We start from the raw sequence: 10,309 nt of genomic DNA, 5'->3' as shown, positions 1-10,309 counted from the left end.
AGAAGAAATGACATTTCAGGTAGCAGGGAAAAGAGAAGATCTAGATTTACCCTAGTTCTGCTGATTTTTTTATGCCCTGTGTCCCTGTTTACCTTCTTTTTTATTATTTTTTTTCATTTTTGTTTTTGTTTGAAACGTGGTCTGGTGCTGGGATAAGGAAGTGCAAGGACACTGGAGCAGATAGGTGTTGTTAGCACCTGGTTGTTTCACAGCAATCAGACATGTGCTCATGCCAACGAAACTGAGAAGATGAATACACTGCGAGTGTCATGTTTAGGAGCAGTGCAGACTCGTAGCTGGACATGCTCTTTACCTGGGCAGCAGGGGAGTGCAGGCTTGGGCAGGATTTGCATGCCGGCCCTGCTCTTTCACAGCACTGCAGGACTGATGTAATTTCCACTTCTGAGCCTTTTGAGGAGCTGGAGCACCCTGACACAGGCTTCAGTTTGGCAGTGCAATTTGGGGAGCCCATGCTGGCATCTCTCTTCCTCAGGGCTGGATCCTTGGGTGGCAGTGAGGGGCAGCCAAGAACATGGCACAAGTGTCCAGGTCTGTGTGTGGCCATTCAGGGACCCCAGGCAGACCCCTGTCTGGAGAGAGGGGGAACGCTCCATGCTGGGGAAGAAGTGGCCTTTCAGAAAGGTGGGAGCTGGGGAGGTTTGGGGGTGCAAAGGGCTTGAGAGTCACAGCTTGGCATGTCCCTTCTGGGTTTTGGGGGAGAGGAGAAGGAACACCCACTGCTGACAGCTTTAATAAGTGAGGCAGTGAGAGGCTGCCAGAGATCCCCGAATGGGAGGGGGAACAGCCCAGGAAGCCGCCCAGGAGATCAACACCTCTGACTGTGTTCTGGCACTTCCACCACGGGTCGGGGCCAGCCCCACAGTACCTCATCCCGCTCTGCTGCTGGATGCCCAGAGCTCCTTGTCCCACACTGGCTGGGGTGCAGGAGGAGGATGAGGAGGAGGAGACTGGCAGCTTGCACTCCTGCTGGTTGCGGAGGCTGAGGCAAAAGACTGAAAAAGGAGGAGGGGTATAAAAAGTAAAGAGGAGGGAGAGAGTGAAAGAAAACTAAGCCCAGCTTTTGTCGGTGCTGCTTGGATTGGATCTGGTTTGAGTTTCCTCTCTGCTGGCTTGTGCAGCAAGAGAGGAGGAGTGGGGGGAAGTAACTCGCTCAGTCTTCCTCTGAAGCTCTAGCAAACGTGCTGCTGCCTGCACTGGTGGAGAGCTGCCCTGGCTGCAGTTGCCTCCTAGCTTATTGCTCTCAGTTACTAAAGAATTGCCTGGACTTCTTGAAGACCTGGAGGAAAAAGCCATCACTTCACAGACCTGATAGCTATTCAGTGCTTATAGACTTGACACCTTTTTTTTTTTTTTTTTCCTAGGGGATTCTTTTTTTGCTTCTTTTCCTCCTGTATCTCTCAATAGCAGTTCCTTGTGTGTGGCATTGAAATCCGTTGCTTTAACAACTTTGGGAGATATTTTTAAAAACTTTTTTTTTTACTCTTTTGTTTTCTTTACCTTAAAAAAAAATAAAAATCCTTTTGGGGGGAGGGGAGATGATCGTGCTGATGTGGAATAAGTGCTCCTGCTGTCTCCTCTTACTAGCCGCGGTCCTGATTGTGGAGAGCTCCCAGCTAGACAGCTCCAGCTCCAAGGTGAACTCCATCAAGTCCACCCTGATGGGGGAGGCTCCAACTCGGGCAACCAACAGATCTGCAGGGATCCACCAGGGACTGATGCTTGCTAGCAGTAAGAAAGGCAAAATGCTAGAGCAGATGGGAAAACCTCCCAAGCACTATCACCGGCAAGGAGAGGTAGGACATCATTCATTACTCAACTGTCTGTTGGTCTGCATGTTGTGTGCAAAAAAACTGCTTGTCTTCCCCTAAGATTGTTTTCAAAGCTTTACTGTGTTTAATTTACTTCTTCAGCATTATCTGGGACAGCGTCATCTCCTCGTTGGTGTTAAGAACTGTGCAAGTAGAAGCTGGAAGGTTTCAAACCTTTCATTCTTTTTGGTAGGACTAATAGCAGATGGAAAAAAGTAATCTAAAAAATCCCCTAATGTTCAGCATTTCTTTGTTTAAATCCTTCAAAGGGCTGCTAGAAGTAAAGGAAGAAATCTCTTCTTAATTCATATACTCTGACTGGAATTTGGGTGAAGAAAATTTGAGCGCAAAGTGAAAACTGTGGTGAAATAATCTTGGGTTTAAAAATTGCATCTAGCAAGTCAGTCTCTGATACGGTGAGAATAAAAGAGCATGCTGTCCCATGGTTTAAGTCACATTCATTTGTTTAATATGACAGAAAACAATTTCTAGTTTTCTTGTCCAGAATATGTTCTAGTGGATGTGGAAGTTTTGTTTATGTTCAGTTGAGATAAGCAGGGAGTAGGAGAACTGAGTATGGAGTTTGAGTGTAAGAAATTAAGAAAAGCAAAAAAAAAAAAAAAAAAAAGAAAGAAAGAAAGGACCCTGACTTACTCTCACAGTCTTCTTTCCTCTCTATCCTGCTTGGAAACTTGGCAGTCTGATAAAAAATTATCTTCATTCAAGTATCTTTGTGGTAAACTATAAAGCAGCATTCTAAGCCATGAGTCTCCTACTTCCCTTTCTAGTCTCAGCTTGGCTGGTATATTGTGCATTGTGGTGTTGAAAGAGGTATAACTCTTCAGAAGATATAGATTTTATATTATCAGGTATTATTAGTGCCTCCAAACACAGCTGCTTTTCATAAGCAACAGTGCGGCAGCAAGGGAGCTGCCAGCATTCAGTGCTAAAAGGCAAAATATTCTTTGTCTGAAGGGTCTGTATTTTGCCTACGTTTTCCTTAAAGCAGCAGAGAAGCTGCAAATTCAAGCAGCCCACTGAATTTGTTAGTGTTTCACATCAACTTCCTAATAATTGGCTGTTACCATTTGGTATTGTGTGCAGGCGTAATAACAGTGGTGCTAGTTTTGCTTTTTGTGTGTGAGAAATTTGTTTTTAAACTCCTCCAAAGCTTTCTCTTCCTAGCCACTCAATTGTTTTATAATTTACCCAGAATTTGGTTGCCTCTCCTTACCTCTGAGCAAAGTTTAGTAACAGATGCTGTGCTGAAGTTTCATATTACTCAAGTACTGTGCTCTTTCCTAGTGCATGCTGCAGTAATTACTACATTAAATCACCTTGAGGAAATACTGGAGCATGATAGGCTTCCTTACACGTTCTCTCTGGGTTTTACTTTCTGTATATTCACAGAAAGTCAATACGTAGGATCTGTTTTCTCACTGAGCGTTATCGCAGGCTCATGAGCTCCAAACATGATACAAATTTTTGCCTTTTGGGGAAGTCTTGCCATCTTTCCCTATGCACAGCATCCTTGGCACTTCAGTGCACGCTCAACACAGTGTTGGGAATGATTGATTACAATTTACCCAGCTCCTGGAAAACAAGCTGCATTGCCCATCCACAGATGCCTTGGCAAGATTCGCCCCTTGCTTGCCAACCTGGATTGTTTGCTGGGGACTTCTTGTTACTGGCGTGAACTCCCAAAGTGTATTTCAAGTCAGACAAAACACTACCAGTATCTGTAATGATAGAAGAGGTGGCATGCCTGTTAAGATACTCTGTCTGTAGCACAAGCAAAGAGCCTGGAGAATCAGTGACGCTGGCTCCCAGGGAGCAAAGCCTGACGTCCTCTCAAGGGCTGTTGGTGCTGATTTCATCCTCTCTCTTCCTGGGACTCCTGCTCAGCTCTTGTGCAGTCCCATGCAGTGTAATCCACGTGAATGACTCAGATTTGCTACCAATAATTGTAGACTCTGCTGCCAATAACTTCGCCACGCACCTGAAGCAACACAGCACAGAATTGGCAGAAAAGAGAAAAGTAGTAACTTTTGTGATCATGCTTTGTTTTCAGTGATACTTCAGGTTTCAGCATTGGTAAGTTGTGGCATTATTTAGCAGCGGTATCACACATCTCAACCACTTAAGACATGTCTCTTAGGCTGGTACCTGATTTTTTTTTTTTTAGATTGTGGGAATCTATGCTGAAGTTTTTGACTGACATGTTGTTAAAGAGCAGGCCTGTGCTTTTCTTTCTGAAATTATCTGCTGCATTAGTGGAATTTATGCTGTGTCAAAAGTAGCAGTATCTTTTGTATCTTGCTAACATCAAATGGAGCCGTCTCATTTACAGCTAGGGAATATTGCTAGTAAGGACTAAAGACATACAGCTTAAGGGGAAACTAATACCATTTTGTCGTCGTGACAGCTCTGAGCTGTGTGATTGACTCTTTGCAGCTACATGTAAGGAAATCGTGGGGCTCTCACCAAAATTGATTAAAGACCCATCAGCCAGCAACATGGTGACTTAGCCAGGTAGAATAATGCACTTTCTCTAATATGAGATTCTCAAGACTAGAGGCAACCTGAAAGGCTTTAATCAGCAACAAATCAAGGGATGCAATAGTTCATGGCTTATCCAGAGTGTTGAGGTTTTTCAGCTGGTAGTCACGGTGTTTCTGCCCAGAAAGGCTAGATCCAGCACTCCCTTGTCAGGCAAAGTTCCATCTCAAATTAACGAAAATACTCACATGAGCAAAGCAAGCTGATCTGCCTTGCTAGAGGGACTGGTGGAGCAAACGTGGATTTTAGTGAGGCTTACATTTTTATGTCTTTCCGAGGAATAGTATTTATTTTCTGTTCTTATTCCCTTTACTACCTTGGATCAGCAGAAAATGAGAAGCACTGACGTGCTAAATCGGTGAGATTTCTCTGTCTTTACTGTTCTTCACTGTCACTCCTGTTTTCCCCTTTCTGCAAACTGTTAATGTTTTCCCAGTTTCACAGAGAACCAGAAAGTATCTACAGCATTTGCACAAGGGAAAAATATGCTTAGGAACAGGACTTTGCAGTGCAGGTTACACTAGGTTACTTTTTTGGGAGCTCAGCACTATATGCTGTCTGCCATCGATTTCCTTTCAAAACCTGATTTAGAGAACTGTCTTCTAGGAAGAGCTATCACCTCAGCACTGTAGCCTCCCTGGGAAAATGTTCTGGATATATCCTCTAAATACCATCGTGAAGAGAGTAACAAATGAAAGAGGCCAGGTTAGCAACAATGGTGGATTAATTTTTCTGCATCTTAGCTGTAACTTTCACCATGTTAGGGCAAGCTCTCCCTTATCAGTGCTTTTTCCCAACTAGAGAGATGCAACTTGAAAGGGAAACCCAGCGTATCATAGCCACAACTGAAAGGCAAAACCATTCCATAGATTTTGGGATGATGACTCTGTGGCCTCTTGAATTCATTTCATCATCTGTTTGACTCCTTGTCTCTGGGTTATATTCCTTCTTTTCCTGAGCTTTGTTCCCTCTTTCAGTGCTGGGGTCTGTACACCTTTGCATTCAACTGCCTCTAATGATCTGGTAGGCTGAGACCTAATGAACTTGATTTTCAGTGGTTTTACTCCTTTAGTTTATGGGCACTACTATCTTCTGTCCGTTCCAAGTTGTGGCCACAAGCTATTGCTTCGGCTCTTTCCCCAGCAAGATTTGTCTCTGGCTCCCTGTGTTGCTTCATAGCTCCTTGTGTTTGTGCTTCCCACTGGGGCTGTTCCTGCCACTTCCCCCCCACACACATGATGGCAGCAGCAGCAACAATGGGGAGAGCTGTTGGACTGAAAAAGAGATAATGAGGTCTAGAAAAGGGAGAGAGGACTCAAAAGCTGGGTAATACTGCAGAGACATAATTGACAGATATTAGATAAGCCTTTCTGTTCCACTGTACTCAGTTTAGTATTTTATATTTATTTATATACGTTTTTTAAACTCCATCACAACTTGAGCAGAGAGGCTTGAGACCACAGACAATAAAACTAAAGGGCATTAATCAAAATGGCTAAGCTGATATTGATCTCATGAGTGCATGGACATCCACGTGTTCCTTGAACAGGATGTAGCTACCCACAAGGACTAGCTAGAAAATGCTTGGACGATGCTTTGTAGCAAGTAAAACAGCATGAGATGTAGTAATCGACTGCAGTGCCCTGAGAATGTTACAATAAAATGTACCAGAGACACCAAAAATGTAACCACAATATCTTGAATAGTTAGCAACCAAGCCAGTATAAATTATTTCTTCATAGGATTAAAAATAAATTAATTACAATACCTCGAAATTATATCCAGCAACAGCTGCTTTTTAAAATAAATTTAAAAAAAAAGTAAATACAGAATTGCTAAATCTGTAGAGGTCACCAGAGAACATATTCTTTGCTCTTGCTGTTTGCTGCAAGGAACGTGGGAGATGTACTGGTTTACTGGCAGCACTCTTGCTAAATAGCCAAGTGGTTTGACTTTTGATTGCCAAATGGGATAGCGAGCATTATCTCCTTCCTGGGTGATGCTTGGTGTCCCCTTCAATTTGCTATTATTACTGGATTTCTTGGCATAAAACAAAAGCTACTATAAAGTGGCTTCACTACAACTATTCCTTAGGATGCTGATGTGCTATTGGGTGTGCAAATACTGAAGAAGAGTTAGCTTCTGTCTGGAGAGTCTGTCAGAGTCTAAAGATGCCAAAAAAGATGATGAAGCATGATTCCATTTTGCCCTCAGAAAAATGAATCCGATTAACTCATTATGTTTGATTAAGTGATGCTCTGCAGATACAGCACAGGTTTAATTTTGATTTTAATTATCTCAGCAACATATGTATCTTGCAAGCACTTCATATCTTACAGTTTGTCTCTTGGGCCTTTGGGCTTTTTACAGTTGTACTTACAAATGCCTCACCCTGAAAAAGTCATTTAGGAGGAATTTAACTCTGTGAAGGAGGAGTCCCATGAAGCTGCTGCTTTTGTTTGTTTCTCAAGCATTGCTTTCCTCTGGATTTTGTGTATCTTTTTTTATGTATATCCAAGTTTTATATATACATACAAAAATATTAATGTGGAGAACATCTTTAAAGCAAAGACCTTCCCTTCCTGCTTGACCTTGTCAAAGTCCCTGTGAAGTTCATGCTATCCCCATAACCATATGTTGGTTGTGGCCAGCAAAGGGCAGGGTGCAATGGAGCCAGCAGCCCCCTGGCCCTACCCCGGCTTGTGGCTTGCAACCATGTCCTGGAAGGTTGCTTGGGAGCTTTGTGTCAGGGTCAGCACTGCAGTCATTAGACACTTATGGGAGATTTGAGGAGCTGAAGTTTCTATGGGGAAGAAACCCAAAAGCTACCTCTCTGCTTTTCCTGCATTGGTAAAGGTCTAAGTTTATTTACATATTTTGTTGTTCTTGTTTGTGGGGGTTTTCTTGTTTGTTTGTTTGGGGATTTTTGTAAGGTTTTTGTTTGTTTGCATGTATGTTTGTTTTCCTGGTGGTCTTGTTTTGGTTTAGTGTGTATTTTATTTGCTTTTTAGAACTGAGACTAATTCTTTGGAAATACTTGTCTTTAAGTGCAATGTTCTAGGCTGTATTTCTGGTACTTTCAGTTTGAAGGTAGTTTCTATGAGCTTCATATCCATAGATGTGAAAGGCCCATGCAAAGACCAAGAAGATCACAAGGTTGGCTTCACTACTTTCGAAAATTAGTTATTCCTGCAAAAGTCTTTATTTTTCATCACAGCCCATGAACATTCCATCTTTGCTTTTTGATCAAGTACAGGATGTGCAATGACTATATGTGTCCCTGAGCCATCACTTTCCCTCAGTATATTTCTTCCCTTTTTGACTGAAGCTCAGGTTTTGATGGAAAATATCATGAACACAAAGCAATTTTCAAGCTGCAATGAAATGTGAATGGGTGAATTTATGATACTTCCAGGCGTTTTGCAGAATCCTGTGCTCTAGAATGAGCTACAGAAAGTAACTTTAGAGAGATGGCACAAGAGGATCCATATGGTCACACTAAAGGATGAAAGCACGGCAGTTTTCAAATAAAATAATGAGTTCTGTTCATCTTAGTTACAGTTTTCTTGGGGTCAGCCCTAAATCCCTCTGTGCCTTAGACGTTTGTGCTCACACAACCAGAACTTGAGTTATGAAAAGGAATGGACATAAACATAGTGGGAATGTGGAGTTCACTCATTTAGCAGCTATTTTATTCTTACCAAAGGAGAGACCAGGGCAATACTACAAAAAAAGGAAAAAATAAATAGTTGGGGTTTTTTTTCCCCTCCTCAAAGTGCAAAAGTGCATGGTTTAGCCACTTGGGACTTTCTTAAAGCTAAGCTTTGATATGATTGAATTTTCATCTGTGCAGTAATGAATCTCGGAGACATGCGTGTCCTACATATGCAGTGCAAATGGCACTGGTGTAGCGTTTGCAGCAGCAAGCCAAGGTGGGCTGTTCTGCACATGCTCAGCAATGAGGTGTTGCTTCACTCTGCAAGCCCTCTGCCTCATTCTCTCTGCATCATGTAAGTGTGAACCAGGCTGTGCATGCTTTTAAAAGCGTATTTATCAGCCCTGTGAATGAGAGATCAGGGTTCAGTTCTACTCATTTTGGCAGCTTGCACTGAGTGAAGCAGAGACTTGCTGTCAGTGTAATCTTTTCCCTGAAAGTCTGAAATGCCTAACACGGGGACTTCTTACAGGGAACTGGAAACAAATATCTCTGTTGCCAGAGGAAACTTTTGTTTTTGGAATCTCATTCTTAACTAGACCAGCATTGGAGAAATTAATACATCTCACCACAGGACCATGGGGAATGTCTGTTCTGATGTCTCCCCTGCACCTTCCTTACTGACCTTAGTGTCCACACGGTTGTCTCTCTCAGATCCTACTCCTCTGCTAAACAAAAGAAGCCCCAGACAAGACGAGCTTGCCTGGTAGTTTTTCCCCTGCTTGAATAAATTATTGCAGAGGCTCTGGCTTGGCTGGAGCTGGGTCTGATGTGGAGCCAGAGGAGCTTCTTAGAGAAGCCCCAGCAAGAAGCCCCTTCTCTCACGACCAAAACCCTTCCAGACACAAACCAACAAACCTGCAAAGGTTCAAAACCTGATCATTTTGCCATAAAACGTCATCTTTGGAACTGGGGGAGGGAACTGCATGTAAAGCCACTAACAGAAATGTGAAATACTAAGATGAACTAATCTAGCTGGTGTTAACTTTGTCAATTCATTTCCAGAAGAGAATATTTTGTTTGTTTGTTTGTTTTTCTTTCAGCAAAACCGTTGTCTTTCATGAAGTACAGCCACAGTACTCTGGATGGCCAGTGTCAGGTACTCATGTCACCTCAGAAGCAGCCATGGAAATCTAGGTCCTGTGTTTAACTGGGGCTTGGGTCCCATCTTGGATAGCTTTGGTTGTTTTCCATCTCATCACTGAAAATAGTTTTTGAGCTTCTTAATGCTGCAAGTTCTAAGGAGGACTTCACCTGCCACTCACTCCCAGACCAGATTTGCTGGTGTGCCCAAGTGCTTGCCCTGTGCTTGCTGTGGGTTTGTTCATGGTGAAGTTTTATAGAGCATGGGTTTAAAAGGAGAAAAATCTCTGTCCAGCATGACAGAGCTGCAAGCAAGAGATGGTGTTATAAGGCTTGGCAGACAGCTTGTCTTTGCAGTGTGTCTTCAGTAGCAGTCAAGTGAAAAATAGCCAAATGAAGCTTCTCTTGGCCTGACCTGGCAAGGCAAGTACAGATTGCGTAACTTGCCATATTTCTTTGCTTTTTTCTACCTCCAGTTCACTGTGAATTTTCTGGGAGACTCAGGATCCTGTTTCTTAGCATAAAAAAAAAAAAAAAAGCTTGTATTTCTCTCTGTCTTGTGGGCCATTACAATGTTCATGACACAGAGACTGAGTTGTGAGTTTCCTACTTCTCTTTGGTAGGAGGAATACTGGGTGGATACTTCATCCTACAGGCAGGAGGAAAGGAGAGGAGGTGTCAAATGACCATTCCCTCTTTTAAAGGTAGACAGGATAATGGCATCCTTACCAAAGAGCTGCAAATTGTGATTACATTGCTGACACATAGCTTTCACATTGAGAGACCATCTGGTGAGTAACATGAAGGGATAGTAGTAATGGAAGAGGTAGAAGGGAAGAAAAAGCTGAATACTGTCCTGTGTCTGCACCAAGGAACAGGGTGATCATTTGGCAGAGAATATGGTGTGGCTGGTGTGGTATCTGATGATACATTAATGAGCCTTCTGTGATAAACAGCCTGGCATCAACAGTCTTTGCAGGTGAATTATCCTTGGGATGATGGGAGCCACCAAGCTAATGTGTCAAGATTGCTTGATGTATTTAGCATAGTCTGAAAGTTTTACAGACCTGTCTCTCTGAAATTCCAACTACATGCTGTAATGTGTGAAATGGACATTGTGAGG

General features: G+C 42.8%; 1 protein-coding gene across 1 annotated transcript in view; it reads left to right on the top strand.

The window, feature by feature from the left end:
- Positions 1-1,556: 1,556 nt before the first annotated feature.
- Positions 1,557-10,309, top strand: part of DKK2 (dickkopf WNT signaling pathway inhibitor 2) — a 40,861-nt gene continuing 32,108 nt past the window's right edge. Inside the window, exon 1 of the mRNA XM_054383185.1 lies at positions 1,557-1,765. Coding sequence (XP_054239160.1) covers positions 1,557-1,765 — 209 coding nt within the window. The remainder of the gene's footprint in view (positions 1,766-10,309) is intronic.

The sequence above is a fragment of the Indicator indicator genome, chromosome 8 (assembly GCF_027791375.1).
Source record: "Indicator indicator isolate 239-I01 chromosome 8, UM_Iind_1.1, whole genome shotgun sequence".
Classification (NCBI taxonomy): domain Eukaryota; kingdom Metazoa; phylum Chordata; class Aves; order Piciformes; family Indicatoridae; genus Indicator; species Indicator indicator.
This window is presented reverse-complemented; position numbering and strand designations above follow the sequence as displayed.